General features: G+C 37.6%; 1 protein-coding gene across 4 annotated transcripts in view; it reads left to right on the forward strand.

Moving 5' to 3' along the window:
- The first annotated feature begins 1427 nt into the window (after positions 1-1427).
- Positions 1428-17122, forward strand: part of pde10a (phosphodiesterase 10A) — a 145718-nt gene continuing 130023 nt past the window's right edge. Inside the window, exon 1 of one of the 4 annotated variants that reach the window (XM_048205811.1) lies at positions 1428-1699. Coding sequence is in view for 3 of the 4 variants with exons in the window: in XM_048205807.1 (XP_048061764.1) it covers positions 2356-2590 (235 nt within the window). In the remaining variant the exon portion in view is untranslated. Of the gene's footprint in view, positions 1700-1732; positions 2591-17122 lie in introns of those variants that run through there. The other 3 variants (XM_048205807.1, XM_048205809.1, XM_048205808.1) reach the window with 3 other exon arrangements.

Consider the following 17122-nt stretch of genomic DNA (forward strand, 5'->3'; position numbering starts at 1 on the left):
ATTTTGTAATTTTACATGTTGTGAATAGTGCGCCTAGATTATGGGCCTAAACAATAGCTACTACAATATGTATGGAGCACACAGAGCTTAGACCACATGTGGATCTGTAGAGAGTAGTCACACTTATAGATTATGTATTATAGTTCTATTTCACATTTTAATGTAATGCATCACGCGAGTGGCTGAAATTGCCATTTTACCAGCATTGAAAAGGCCTGTGGGCATTTTTCTATAATAATCCTATTAGGATCCAAGAGGAGGGGGGGGGGGAACTCTCTTTCTGTCAAAGAGAGAGCATTGACGCAAGCAGCTCTGACGTCAATAGAGCTGCAGTGAATTTGGGGAGGTGGGGGGGAGCTGTTTGCCCACAGAAAACACTGGAGGCGAACGTCACTCGAAGTGCCAGGGTGATCTGATATAGTCCTCTCACAATACAGCCAGTTACAAAATACAGAGTTATGAATGTTTATTATTTAATTCCAGGGTTACGAAGGAACCTACGTTATATTACACAGCAGTCGCTTATTATTAGATTTATGTGTGTTTTATCCGACTAGACTGTTGCTAAAAATCAGACATTATTTGCCCAACAGTCGTATTAGCTGGACTTGTGGTTAAATGTCTTAATTTTTATTCTGAAGAGTGCAATATTGACGATATGTTTAGAGCCAAAAATTTGGCAACAACGCAGGGGGCAAGTGACGATTAAGTGATAGCTGTCATGTCACGTCACTGAAATCCTGAAAAGTGGATTCCTTTTTCGGGGGAAAAAAAAAAAAGAGATTAGGGTCTAGTGTTAATGGCAGAAACACGGGACAAACGAAGAAATAGACTGCAGCAATTAATGAGTGCAGGCGTTTACATGCAAGATATCTATATTTAGTAACCCGACAACGTGCAATTTAGAATGTGTTCTGGTAAAGCATTAGGCTAAATGTTATTTTATGCACTTTTTTTTCAGCGCACACGCTTTTTTTATTTCACGATTTTTAACATTTTGTTAAAGATACGTATGAGTAACTGGTAGGAAAATAAACAACAACAGCAATTTAACAACAATTTAAACCAGCTGGTCTTACATGGTTTAAACCAGTATGACCAGATGAAACTTGTCCAGTAAACCTAAAACCAACCAACACAGCCTACAATCCCTCACGTGAGCACTTAGCATCTCCAGTGTGATTTTTGCAAACAAAGTAAGTGACTGACTGGAACTTTGTTTGGCTTTTTTTCTATCAAACTTGGACAAAAAAGGTCCATCTGACACTTGGAGCCAGCACACGTGAGGTTTACAGACAACCTGGTCATTTCAAATGTTGTTGCGTAAAATAAACGAGATTATCTTTTGAGTCAATCTAAGCTGTAGCCTTGGCACCACTTGCGGAGGAGGCTACTGACGTCATCCTGTCTCTGGAATGGAAACGCTAAAGCCCTGATGATGCTGCTGCTGATGGAGCCTATACAGAATTCTTAAACTGTTTCGTGCCACCAAACACACACAGAGCGTTTACGCTCAAAAAACTACGAAAACTATATCTGCGTAAAGTTGAAGTCACTTAAAATCAAGAGAGCGCTAAAATCATGAATCCGTGGTGGTTTCCTAGCAACCGGACTAAGAAGTTTTGAGAAGAGCGTGCTCAACACAAGGCGAACATCGTTAACGCATCGCTGGACAGATGATTTCTGTGTAAGAGCAAAGGTACAGTGTTGTGTTCTGTCCGTCCAGCATTTGATGGTATCGATTGGAGCTCTGCCATCGCTCTAAACTGGACCCATACAGACAAAGAGAAAATCTCCCTAGATGACTCTTGTTTTTGCGTTGACTTGAGTAACAGACAACGGTGACTTTTCAAATCGACTTTTTGCAGCTCGTTTACAAGAAGTTCACTGGCTGTAAGGCGAACTCGGCTGACTGACAGTTGAACAGGGCGTTATTGAGATAACATACCTGAAAAATGTTAGTACTGCTGTGTATCACAACAACATGGTCAACATTGTGGGTGTTCGTGCTACTGCGAAGAGACGAGAGCGATTTGAGTTGCAAAATGTCGTGGATGCGTACTTTTCTGCTTCAGTATAATCCCGGGCACACGTGATGCGCAAATCACTTTTGTAGCAACATCTCTCATTTGTCAGGGGAAATCCGTGCGTTTTTCTTATGCTTTAAGCCGGAAGCTTAACATTTTTTAAAGTTTTTTATATATTCGTTTTTCTCTTCTTTCGTCATCATCTTCTTCTTTTTTTTTAATTCACACATTGCTTTACCAGCATCATCACCCGCGACCATGCCAACTTTTGCTCCCGTTGCGTTTGTTTCGTAGTGGAGAGAATTGGGAACTGTGGATGCCCGAATGAATGGGGATCGTGCTTTGTGAAGGTTTCAACTGTCGACATCCTGCCAATTTTATGTGCTTGCCCAGACAATTGAGTGTTTATCGTCCTCATTCGTATATCCGTTTTGAGCCAAGAACAAACAGGCAACAGAGATCGCGTCATATTAGACCGCCAATGTCGAAGAAACGCAAAACTCCAGACGACGGTGGTGGTGGCGGTGGGGAGCTTGCGGGCACTGAGGTTTCCCTTCAACAAGGTATGATCTAATTCCTCCATACTTAGACTGAATTCTCATGGTAGGGTCTTTTCTGAAAACATATCAGCACATATCAGTATGCAGCTTGCGCAGTATTTCAAACCCAAGCGTCACTGTTAAGACTGACTTAATGTTATGAATGGGGTCTCAGAGACCCTAGAATGTACAAGCAAAAACATAATAGTATTTTCTAATTTAACCTCTTGTTTTCCCTCAGACTCTCTGGAAATGTTCCTCTAACTTGGTCTAAATCTAGTAGGCAGAAATGATTGATATTTTAACCCTCTGTTGTATTAATTCTTTATATATTAGGTAAGGACAAGTGACTGCACATAAGATAGATAGATAGATAGATAGATAGATAGATAGATAGATAGATAGATAGATAGTTCAGCATCGAACTTTGTGTGTCACGGAGCAATGCACAGACTGAAAGCTTGGATGACAGCAAACAGGAGTGGAGCTGTATAGTGTCCTGTAATTACTCGGCTCCAGATCCACTCCATGTTTTCCTTTTCCGCTCTAGTCAGAGAAACCTGCTCAGAGTGATGAAGGAAGGAGTGAGAAAAAACACAGATGCTTTGACTTTCAAAAATCCGCCTCTAGCTGCGAGCAAAATCACGCAACTCGTCCACTCGTGAGAGAAAACCTGAACTCATAGACTATCCAAAAAACCTGCTCCTTAGTCCAGGCAATATATCTGTCCAATATAGTAACAGAAAAATACATTGTAGAAAACTACAGTTAAAATAATTAATAAGGACACTTGACAGAAATTAACTGCTATGTGTAGGGGAGAGCGGGGTAAGTTGCCACATGGGTAAGTTGTCACACTCTTCATAACTCCAAAACTAGAGGCTCTATCTCAAAAATCAAATAGCCACTTTGTATGACTTCTTCTTCCATAGTCAACTTCCTGGTCACACGTGGTCAAGATCGCTCTAATCTGAGGATAGCACAATTTTTCTAATTTTTTGGCTTAAAAAGTAAAAAAATTGCACTTTAAATTTTATGCAATACAACTTTGTTAGGTATGAATGTTAAAAATAATAAAAGACATTAGCACACATGTCAGTTTGGGGCAAGTTGTCTCAATGACACATGTGACAACTTGCCCCAGTACAAATAAACACATAGAACATGCTCAAAAAAGAGGTTCAACATGTTAAGTCAGTTATGTTCAGAGATTAAACATGTTAAGCGCGTTATCTGCAGTATTCCATTCAGTTATCATGGATCTATGTGCAAGCCAGAGAAAATTTGAGTTTAAAGTTTAAAGTAAAGTGGTCTTGCCACTTAATGTGTTTTGATTGAAATGTGTATTGTTTGGATTGAAATAATAGTTTTTCCAAATTCTCTAGGCATGATTGTTTATATTTCCAGTTCTGGTTTGAATTAATATATTAATATATTAATAATATTGATAATAACAATAAAGTAGTTGTGTTCTTATTTTTAGATAATCTAGTGTGACAACTTACCCGCCGAAGGGGCAAATTGTCACAAGTGCACATTCTCTATTCAACAGTCTACAACTCTGTAATGAGATAAGATATGAAAATGTAATGAATACAACATATGTGCCCAAGACTTCCTTCTTTCTTTTGGTATGACATTTATACCATTGTGATGTATGGTGCTCAGTAAATGTTAGACATTGTGAAAAGTGTGACAACTTACCCCGCTCTCCCCTACACCATTCAACATTTTTTGTCAAAATTTGGAAAGTTTATTCATGAAAAGTTTAGGTCTGTTTTGATTTTGCGCTGAAATGCGCTGAGCTTTTTCAGCTTCAACATTCTGTCAGAGAACTAGAGTAACACTTTTGAGTGAGCCACTATATTTCAGGATCAAACACGTGAAAAAGAGAAGAACTTTGAAAGGAAGATAGACGTGGAAGTGCAAGATAGCATGTAGGAGCCTCCATCGACTCCCACAGGGTGAATTCAATAATGCGCTGTCAAGCACAAAATGTCTAGCATTGCTTGCATAAATTATAAACACTGGATTCTTTCAGAGTATCATGACATCACAACACATTGCATTTATAATGCATCATATTAGCATTGTCGTCCATGCACTACACAACATGTCTTGTTGACTTGGGCCTTTGAAGAATGTAAACCCCTCAGAATGTATTTACATAGACATTTTTGATCCAAATCTATTTTGTAACTATAAATTTACTATATATAAATGTGTGTGTGTGTGTGAGTGTAAATTCACCTTAAGCATCTTTGATATGAATCCCTACACCAAAATATGCCAACACACAAGCTTTGCTACCATGGCTCTGTGTTGCTATGTGAAATCCATGTGAAGGTCATGCCTCTCTCGCTCTCTCAGGGTGACTGGGGGAGCACTGTCATGTTGTTTACACACATTGTGTGACCCAGCAGCAGGTTTGTTGGCTGCATTCTGTGAGCGTGAGCCAGAATGCGAGTTTCCCTTTGGCTAGCGGGAACGGGGAAGCGGGCACTTCCTTTAGCCTGTGGAGCGTGGCATCTGCGTAACTGTGCAAGCTTGTACACAGTGCTCCATGTCCATCATGATCTCATAAACAAATCATTAACAATGTCTACATAACTCTACTGTATGTATAAAACCAGGCAACACTTTAGTTTAGGGTCCAATTCTCACTATTAACTAGTTGCTTATTAGCATGCATATTACTAGGACATTGGCTGTTTATTAGTCATTATAAAGCACATATTAAAGGGATAGTTCAAAAATCTGTCATCATTTATATATAGTAGGCTATATGTTCTGCTGAATACAAAGCAATACATTTTTGAAGAATGTTTGTAACCAAACAGTTGTGGGACACCATTGAAAAATACAAATAATAATAATAAAAAAAAAAAAAATACTATTTGGTTACAAACATTCTTTTTTTGACCAGAAGGCTGTGATACAAAAACAGGATTAAATTAATAACTGATGATTATGTAGTCAATGTATGCATTTTCTTTTGAGATTTTTGTTTCTATGCATAGTAAAATAAAACCTGTAGCTGTTGTTTTCCACTTTTTTGCCAAATAATTTTGTCAGATAAACACCTTTAACCAATCACACACAGTTTCTGCCAATCTCATGTTAATCTTGAGTACCTATAGAGTAGTAAAGCATCCTTCATATCGCCAAAAAGTCTTTAGTTTTATCATATTTATAAAAGATACATACGCTGTACCGAGTCTTTCTGAAAACAGCCGAGTGCCTGGAGGCGTGTAGTTGTGAGCGGAGATAGAGTGACGAGCTGTCACAAGCAGCTTTTGTGTAGAGATCGGCTGCAAGCTATCAATGGTCAGCTAAACAAATATATTTAAACACACGCAATACACCATTGAGTTATCCATGGATAACTTTTGAATCACTATAATGAATATAGCGTATAGTGAATGATGAATTATGAATTTATGAATTCACTACGTTCACATTGTTTACATTATATGCACTTAAGCGCCTATTGCCAACAAAACAGACATTTGAAGCAGTTTTACTCACCACCTGCTGTTCCAACTCATGACCGGGATCATTACCGCTGTGACCACTCCGTCTTTCAGTTTCAAACAATCTGTAAACCTGGGCCTTGTTTATGAAACCATAAGCACCAATCCCAAGGGCTCGAACAGCCACAGAAAAACACGATATATTTTCTGTTCATTTTAACCAATTAAAATGTGATTGCACCTATCAGTTTCTATGGTTATTTTAATGACAAATATCGAGAGTATATCAATGTAACGCGTGAGAACAAAACTCTCAGCTCAACTTAACGCTGGGTTCTTTGGGAGGCAAGGTTATCTTTCCCTCACAACCAAAAGCACACTTCTTTGTGGAGACGTTGTTGATTTCGTGCAGTCCTGTGACCTGTGCAGCGCTGCCGATGACTTCTGTAAAGCCGAACGCGCATTGATGGGCGTACTCTTGCTCTCTCTCTAGTCAACGTGTGCACGCGCCCTTCCTGGAGAAGTACCCGTACAAGGAATTCTGCCCCTGTTTACATCACTCAGGCCCATACTCGGAAAAAACCCCCAGAAGTTTGTGAGGATTTGGAAGAGTATTTTTGGCACAGAAATACTCTGTCATACGTCCAACTCGTGTTTTGAAACTTTGGCCATGTTTAGCAGTAGAATCCAACTCTTTAACAGTGTAAATAAGTCAGAATGCAAGAAATAGTGTTATAACCCCCCCCCCCCCTTAAAAAAAATATATATATATATATATTTTCCTCATATTTTGATGGTTTAATCAAATTTTTGGGGTTGTTAAAAACAAATCCCCAAACCAATACCCTCCGGACATAATTTTTTTGCCAATACTGTATATATTTGTTGTACAATGTATATATGTCTGACTGTCGTGGCATATACAAATAAAATGTGTTCTACATTTTATTTAGTATATTGTTGTTATAATGGATTTAATTTTTTATGTTTTTAAAAGAAGTCTCTTATACTCACCAAGGCCATTTATTTGATCAAAAATACAGTAAAAATGGTTAAAAAGAACTGCATTTATTCGTAATATATTTTTTGTAACATTATATTTGCCTTTACTGTCACTTCTGATCAATGTTGTGTATCTTTGCTGAATAAAAGTAAAAAAAATAAATAAAATAAAATTACCCCAGACTTTGAATGGTAGTGTATCATGGTGTCCATAAAAATATTAAGCAGCAAAAACTGTTTTCAACATTGATAATAATAAAAAATGTTTCAGTATATTAGATTTCTGAAGGACCATGTGACACTGAAGACCGGAGTAATGATGCTGAAAATTCAACTTTGACATCACATAAATTACATTTTAAAATATATTACAATATAAAACAGTTCCAATTTTTTATCAAATTAATGCAATAAATGCATTGATCAAAAAATATTTTTGATCAAATAATTGTAATCTTGGTGAGCATAATAGTCTTCTTTTAAAAACAAACAAACAAAAAAAATTGTGATTATTCCAAACTTTTGACCAGTAATATCAGCATGGTGAATGAACAGACATGTTTGTGTGAATGAAACACCACTTACAAATACGTAAAATGTACGTATATTACGTACATTATATATTACGTAAAATACGTAATGTCTGGAATGTTTTCAATATATTATCAAACAGGAAAAGTTTGATATTTTGAGTGTATAGTTGGTAGTTTCATAGTGTTTATATGGGCTTTAATTTTATATGGCTGATGATATAATGTAAATATAGTAAAAGCTGTTGGTAGATTTGGGAACTGACACTAGGTGGGTTGACCACCTTTAATAAGGTCATTTTGAGTATGTCAGAATATTCAAATATTGGCCAATAATTGATATGGCTGATATATCAGTCTAAATCAAATATTTAAAAAAATATGTTAGATGACAGAAAGCTGAAAGAAACCCCAGGAAATCGCTGACACTGTAAAAAAGGATCTGCATCATCTGTATGATGCTTGCACTGCCCTTCTTACAGTTATAATAACATTTCAAGCACACAAAAAATATATAATCTATGGAAAAAAAGACATAATCTGTGAAGATTCCGCTGGGGGGTCTGTAAAAGGACAGACAATGCGAAATGTCTTTAAAAAGAATCAACAATCTTTATATGAATATTTATTTCAAAATGCGTTTAATTTTTTAGTTTTAAAACATGAATTGTGTGATTTATGATTATACAGTGCATAACCATCATGAAACAAAAGTCTCTCTGTCAGGAAGTACAGTGGTGCAGTAAACCAAGGATGTGGAAAAGGATGAAAATTAGGCTAGTTAACTGATAAACTAGTAATGTTTAGCATAATGCAATAATGTTTGTTAATGTTATTGTCAATAAATAAAAGATATTGTTACCAAGAAAAAAATTAAGGTGTAGCTAAAGCTTTTAACCACTAGATGGCATTAAAAGATTGAGTCACTTCTCAGGCAGTGAAGCATGCAGCTATTATAATTCATCATTATAATTAGTAGATTGTAAATTGTAAATTATATATATAATATATACATATATATATATGTATATAATCAACAGAAAGAAAGAAAGAATAGTGAATGTAAGAAAATGTCCATGTCATATGATGATCTGTTATATATGCTACAATTTAGATAAATGATAGAATTAATATGATGACCTAAAACACCTTTAATCACATATGATTAAAACACTCCATGTAGTGTGTGTGTGTGTGTGTGTGTGTGTGTAGGTGTGTGTGTAGGTGTGTGTGTGTGTGTGTGTGTGTGTGTGTGTGTGTGCTTGTTTTCATGGTTTATGAGGACACAAATTTGTATAATGACATGGGTATTACACTGGTATTACGACGTAAACATGAAATATGAGGACATTTCATGAGTCCTCATATTTAAAATAGCTTTAAAAACATACTAAACAGTGTTTTATTAAAAATGTAAAAATGCAGAATGTTTTCTGTGATGGGTTTAGGAGTAGGGGTAGTGTAGGGGGATAGAATGTACAGTATAAAAACAATTACGCCTATGGAATGTCCTCACTAAGATATCAAAACAAACCTGTGTGTGTGTGTGGTCCTGGTAAACGCAGAATGTCCCCACAAAAATGGCAATATTAAAAATCTTTTTCCTTGTCGGGCCATTTTTTGCTCCCATGAGGAAAACAGCTTATAAATCGGACTAAGTGATGTTTTTTGAAAATGTAAAAATGCAGAGAGTTTTCTGTGATAGGTAGGTTTAGGTTTAGGGTTAGGATATACAATTTGTACTGTGTAAAAAACATTATGTCTATGGAAAGTCCCCATAAAACATGAAAACCCAACGTGTGTGTGTGTGTGTTCATGGTAAACCCTACATTATGGGGACAAAACGTCCCCATAACCACCCTCCTGAGGTGACAGTAATTGTAAGAATATGTGCAAAAGACAAAAACAAAACAAAAAAAAACAAAAAAAAAACATTTGAGGTAAATTTATTTCTGTATTTGTTTCCTTTTCATTAAACTGTTACGTGTATGTTGAAGTTCAATGTGTAAACTGAAAAGATGGTGTGATATATTGAGGAGGCGTAGCCAAATACTTATATTGATCAAATAAATTTGATTACCGCAATACATATACTACTAGTTATATTTTAGTTTTAATTTTAATATTCTACTTGAATATTTCCTCTTACAACTAGCTCAAACTAAATGTTACAACACTCCCTGGTCTCTCCTACTTTTTGAATAAATAGGAGATAACAAGATTTTGCTTTTGTTATGTTAGAATCTTTTTGATCAGAAATTATATTTCAGAGATGTCAACAGATTAAAATAACGAATCGAGTAATCTCTCACACTTCTCTCTTCTTCACAACAGTACAATGTCAGATACAGTTGTTCCCAGAACTGTCAAAGCTTGTGATAGACAGACAAGCTTAGATGTCTTATTAAAGGGAGAGGAAACTCAATGAGTCTGTTTTTCAGCTACAATGTTCAGCTTGAATGTTTTAGTTGTCTAGCAAAAGTGTATCATTGCAATAATGGCCATTTTAATAATATTAGTAATAATACTAAATTATATCCAATTATAATTATATCCAATCCAATATCAGATAAAAAAGTCTCACTTATGGATTTGTAGGAGTACAGAAGATTAAAAAATCAAACTAAAAAAAAAAAAAAAAACATTAGTCTAAACCAGCTTTCCCCATATTAATATACATTTCTCTCATTCTGTTCGCTATTTGAAAATGAGTATTAATGATATCTTATTATAACAATATATGGGCAGACTGTATTGAGGCAAGCCTTAGCCTAAAAATAATATCTGACCCATCCCATATTCTTAATGAATAAATAGAGAAGAATATAATCTTTTGCCCTCTGATACCAATATCCATCCTGTATGTTGAATCATATTAGAAACTCATTTCTTGTACTCATTTTCTTAATTCTTTTTTGACCTACTACATATTTGTACTGTAATTAGATTATTTAAGGCTTCTTGCACCTGGTTTTCTTGAATGTCTATTTATTATATATGTCTATTTATTTATAATGTCTATTTTAAACACAAAGCTCTGATCATTCAAATCTAACACACACACACACACACACACACACACATATATATATATATATATATATATATATATATATATATATTAGTCTGAATGTTATTTTCTAATGGCTTACCATTAAATTACGACTGCTTGTTTTATACTCTACAGTCGAATTATTCATGGCTAATTGCATTTACATTTGTATCATTTGTACAGTTTTAGCAGTGACACTACTGAAGTTCAAGAGTAAAACATGAAGTACCTTTTTATGGTTATTGGATTATAAATAAGGCATGTAAACATGCTGAATAGAGTGTTTCTTCATGGCCACTTTTTACATGTGGATTTTTAGAAAACAACTCTTTAAAAAACACACTTATTACACTCATTTATTTAATGAACATTTCCACCAAAATATATTTTCCGCCACATCTTAAATTATGTGTTTTGTGTGTATTGTTTTAATAGCAAGTGGCGGAAATGACTTTGATGAAAATTTCAAACATTTTTGGAATAAAAATGGCTTTTGTCTTGCTATAAGGCTAATTTCATAACCAGCATCTATAAATACACAAAATTAAATAAGAGTTTTTCATGTTTTACATAATTTGACAAAAGAGTTTACTGGAAAGGACACACACACACACACACAAATATATATTATGTTCACAAGTGATATTTACAGTGAATTTTCTTAGCATTTTTACTCATAACATGCCTTGTTTTATGAATGATGATGCCACAACTTTGGGGCAGTTTGTTTAAAAATTTAAGTTAATCCAAGTATTCCACATTTTGTTTAGATTATCATAGCTTTCACAATGTAAAAAACTATTTCTCTATATTTTAAGATTAAATGTCTGGGTCTGTGGTAAAATAATAATAATAATAATATTTTATATTTTATATTATATTTTAAAAAGTAGCAAAAATAAATGCTGAAGGCATGGTAAAAAGTTTCCAAGATGACCCCATGGAACATAAAAGTGCCCATATTTGAAGAAACACCTAATGGCATTAACAGGACAGTCATTATCTGTGTGTATTTTCCTTGCAATTATTGTGCTGGCCTAATTTCATGAGGAATTCAAATTAGATGGAGACTGTTCACCACTGCAGAACAAATGCATTATTCTGAGATTGCTCTGCGACCCAAGTTTGTTTTAAGCACAGAAAACGGCACACTTCCATGAGAATGGCATGTACTTTCCAGGGGTTTGTGAGGCAGCATTAGAGAGACACAGGAGGCCATATAACGTCTTTGTTCAGAGCCCTTATGCATACACAAAATATCCTGTAAGCAGGCAGGAAGGACCCTGACAGGCAGTATGACATCACTCGTGTGTCAAGCGGTGCTGCAGACGTTAAGTGGGGGTTGAAATGGATGATTTTGTGCAGTACGTACAGTGCTGAGTGCTGACAGACTCAAACTCTTCCTCTTGAAGATTTGTAGCGAGCATGCAAGCTGTTTTTTCTATTTTTTAAATTGAGAAAAAAAGAGAGTTGATAAAGAGAATGATTAAGAGAATAGAGGTTATGCTAGCATCCATCCTTTGAAGCCTCTGACATATTATATAATGAAATTACTGAGCACATAAAGCTCACATGGACACATGTACCACATAAAACAGTGAAATAACTTGGGGTCAAGTAAGTTTTTTTTTTTTAAAGAAATTAATATTCTTATTTAGCAAGAATGCATTAAACTGACTGTAAAGATTTTAAAATTGTCACAAAATTGTTTTTGTTTCAAATAAATGCTCTTCATTTGAACTTTCTATTCATCAAATAATCCTGAAAAAAATATAAAAAATATTTCTGGAGCATAAAATCAGCATATTAGAATGATTTCTGAAGGATCATTTGACACTGAAGACTGGAGTAATGATGCTGAAAATTCAGCTTTGCCATCATAAGAATAAGGAATAAATGATTTTAAAATGTATTAAAAACAATTATTTTTAACTGTAATAATATTTCACAGTATTACTGTTTTACTGTGCTTTTGATAAATAAATGCAGCCTTGCTGAGTGTAAGAGATTTCTTTAAAAAACATAGAAAATAATTTGTACTAAACATTTGTGTTAAAAATTATATTAAATTGAAGTATTCTTTATTATGTTTTCATAACAGTATTTTTATTTACTAGTTATATTTATTTATTATATTAATAAATATGATCAAAAAAATCAGTTTATTCAAATTAAGTAATCTAAGTGTGTGGTTCTGTGACTGTCATACGATCCAAAACTGTTAATGAATTCTTAAGAGGATTGGAAGACATGAAAAGCACATACTGTGCGTTTCAGAGAACAGGGGTGTGTTACGTGTGCTTGGTTTAATGTCACACACACTTAGGAAGAAGTGTGAAGAAAGAGAATGTGTGTAGCCGTAATTGTGCAAGCTTTGATGTTATAGCACAGCAAGCCCTTTTAGACATCCCTCTCTGACGTCAGTAGACCACAGTGTGGAATATATAGTGCCTAAATCCGTGCTTGTTTTTTTTTTTTTTTTATTCTTTTTTCCCCCCCTTCACGAGAGCCCAGGAGATAGTGACGTGTGTCATATTTATCATCATAATCAGCTCTTGGAGTTAATGAGGGCAATGATTCAGGTTCAGAACGGCCTCTCTGAAATTCCAGGTCACTGGTCTCAGTGGATGTCATATGCGAGAGAGTAAGTGTGTGTGTCGTCCTCCAAATTGTCTTTAGAGAGTCACAATGACGTAGAAAGGTAATGTTTAGGGAAAACTGTGTCAGGTGTTCTGGGCTGATTGATTATGAGAATTGTCTGACATTTAGCCATCACGGACATGTGTGGGTTTGGGTATCTGCTGAACTTAATGGCTTTATTGGTGTGACAAAATTCTCATTACTGAGGTGAAATCCAAGAAATCAGCCTCTGCTTTTTTGCCTTCCGACCACTGATACAATATTCTGGGAGATTCTGTACAGAAAAATACAGAAGCTCTTTAAAATGGGAGAGGCAAGGTCCCCCTCCTTTGTCTGTGATGCCCTTTCTTATTTTCTTTGGCTTTAAGTTAGTGAGCAACGATCACTTAGGATTTGTACTTTCCAGCAGCACAAGAAAAAAGATAAAATAGAAATATTTTTATATAAATATTTATTTGTATTTAACTATGGACAAGAGCTGCAGTTCCATCTAGGGCTGGGTGATATGCCTAAAAATACGATCATATTTTTTTTCCCAAATTGAACAATATTGATATTTATCATAGTATATAATTTGATAATGCTGTCAGCTTGAAGAGTATCCTGACAATGACTGAAGTCTGGAGAAACCAGAGGTTTCATTAATCATATTTTAGAATATAGTTTATTAGCAGAAAATAGAATAACACATAAGTTTTCTTGTAACTTATTAAAATAGTGGCATCAAACATCTCAAATATTTATAGAGGTAACCTATACAAAAAAAAAACATTAATCGTTAGATAAAATAAAGTTGTGAGAGCATGACCATGGTAACGCTGTGGTCACATCTCTCTTTTCTGGTAAGAAAGGGAGAAACCTCAGCTGCTACCCACACTGCGGCTATAGCTCAGGACAACACGAGAGCTACAGTGAGAGTGTTTCTGCTGGGTGAGTCCCCATGGACCTCCCACTCCTCTTGCATGTTGCATCTGGTGGTGTTCCTGGTTGCGTCTCATGATGCACACAGACTTTCATTTGGGCTTCAGATGAGGACGAGCTGTCGATAATATCATCGGGGGGTGCGCTAGAGCCTTCTGACGCAGAAAACTCGACTGAGCTCCCACCCTCAGGTGCGGTGGCTCAGTCTGAGTGTGTGACGCCGAGTTGGCAGCCATGCTTGCCCAGGCTGCTGCAGGCATTGGATTAGAGTGGATTCCTCCACCCTGTCCTGAGCACTCACAGTTGGATGATTGGTTTCTGGGGTCTTCCTGGAAATGCACGAGGAGCTCACAAAATTGTGGAGGGCACCTTTTACTGCCCAGTCACACTTCACAAGCTTCTCTGCCTTGACGGTGGGGCAGCCAGGGGGTACACAGAGATTCCCCAGGTGGAGCATGCAGTTGCAGTGCACCTGTGCCCGCAGAGTGCTGCCATCTGGCAAAATCAAGGTCACTTCGTCTCTGACTGCGAAGGCTTACAGTGCTGCAGGACAGGCTGCCTCCAACCTGCATGCCATGCTGAGCCAACTAAGGTCACGGCGTGGTCTCTCGGCCAGACGATGTCCATGTTCGTGCCCCTGAAATGCCATCTCTGGCTAAACCTTGCTGAGATGAGGGACGCTGACAAAAAGCAATTTTCAAAAAAAAAAAAAAAGAGCAGTTTCCACGTTCCCTGGGTCATGATGGAGACAAACTTCTTGCATCCTCACATCCAGCTACAGCACGCTTAGAACCCCACACAGGTCAGCATGGTGCATTTCAAGGATGTGAAGATTCTTCACCTGCCACTGACTGGTTCCTGTTGGGGTTCACGGAGCAAGATATGTGTTCCAATACACCCACAGCCACGAGATCGGGACCCACAGCTTCCTGGCATGACGGCCATTGCTCCACATCTCCACCCTACCACAGGTATGTCAAAAATGGTTATTCCTCTGGTATCTCTGGCTCAGAGTTTGGGAGCCTGGCTAGCTCTTCCCAACCCATTGCGGTGGATCATTAGGACAATCAGACTTGGCTACACGATTTAGTTCACGAGGCGCTTGCCCAGGTTCAATGGCATCATCTTTACCTCAGTGGCAGGCAAGGATGTCCCTGTTCTGTGTGCGGAAATTGCAGTCCTCTTGGTGAATGATGCAAAAGAGCCTGTTTCTCCTGCCAAGATGAAGAAGGGGTTTTACAGCCTTTAATTCATCATACCAAAAAAGGCAGTGGGCTTCAGGTTTTGAATCGGACCCTGCAACAGGCTCCCATTCATGATGTTGACACAGAAGTGCATTCTGATGTGCGTTCGCCAACAGGATTGGTTTGCAGCAATAGACCTGAAGGACACGTACTTTCATGTCTCAATCTCTCCTTGACATAGACCGTTTCTTCGGTTTGCTTTTGAGTGTCAGACATATCAGTACAAGGTCCTTTCCTTCAGGCTGTCCCTGTCACCTCACATCTTTACAAAGGTTGCAGAGGTTACAACCCAGTTAAGGGAAGTGGGCATTCGCATTATCAATTATCTCAATGACTATCTGATTCTAGCTTACTCTCAGGATTTATTATTTGAGCACAGGGACCTGGTGCTCAAACACCTCAGGTGTGCAGAGTATCTGTTTTCTTGGGATGGAGTTGGACTTGGTCACTGTGACAAACGAGCATGATGGCATTCAAGGGGAAGATAGCGGTTCCAATGAAACAATTTCAGAGGCGCCTGGGGCATATGGTGTTGGCGCAGTTACGCAGCTTAGGTTGATGCATATGAGACCGCTTTAGCACTGGCTTCAGGCTCAAGTCCCAAGATTGGCATAGTGGTGCAGGACACATCACTTGGCAATCAATCTGTTGCCGTGCTTTCAGCTCTTGGACAGACCTTGCAATTCTATGGGCAGGGGTTCCCTTAGAACAAGTGTCCAGGCATGTTGTGGTCACGTCTAAGAAGGGCTGGTCCACTGTATGCAATGGGCACGCAGCTTTGGGCTCCTGGACACCATGTGCTAAACTTGCAAGTGCTGCCTCAAGATGAGGCAAATCCAGCCTTATCATTGCTGTGTCTAGTACGCACTTTGCGCATTTGTCTGGACCACATGCAGAGCTTCAGAAGCTTGGAGCAGCTCTTTGACTGTTTCGGGGATCAGCAGAAGGGGAAGGCTGTCTCCAAACAGATGTTGATCCACTGAATAGTGGATGCTATAACCTTGGCTTATCAAGCATAAGGGAATATGCCGTGCCCCTTTGGAGTTCAAGCACACTCCACGAAGACTGTGTCATTCTCCTGGGTGTTAGCCAACGGCAACTCTCTAACAGACATTTGCAGAGCAGCAGGCTGGGTGACACCTAGCAAAATTCTTTGCAAAATTTTACAATCTCCAAGTTGATCCAATTTCATCCTGTGTGTTGTTAGGTATGAGCAGGTAAACTGCGGGGCAACGGGCTTGATGCTCCCCTTGTACACAGCGCCTTTCCTCTCCCTGAGGTGACAACATGCGCTTTTTCATCCTTGTGAGTTTCCAGACCGGCGAACCTTGGATGTATCTTAAACTTTTAGTACCCTGTGGCAGCTGAATTTGGTGGAATAATTCAATGCCAGGCCCAGTACTCATGAATGCATGCCCCTATCAGGTCAGCCTGTGTACTGGAGCTAGGTGCTTCATATGTATTGAGTCCCTGTTGCATATTGTCTATGATATGGTTTCCCTGTTGGTAAACTTGTGTCCTCCCCTAGGCAAGGCTCCGTCTCTGCTGCCAATCACTGCATTTGTAGTTGTCCCTCGCTTTTCAAGTTGGACCTACCACAAGGACTTCTTTCCACATGGGTAAGTCCATGTGATGTATTCTCCACATACTAACCACCCATTTGGGTAGGCTGTGGTCTCTGTAGTTTCTTTCTC

The sequence above is a fragment of the Megalobrama amblycephala genome, linkage group LG10 (assembly GCF_018812025.1).
Source record: "Megalobrama amblycephala isolate DHTTF-2021 linkage group LG10, ASM1881202v1, whole genome shotgun sequence".
NCBI classification, from domain to species: Eukaryota; Metazoa; Chordata; class Actinopteri; order Cypriniformes; family Xenocyprididae; genus Megalobrama; species Megalobrama amblycephala.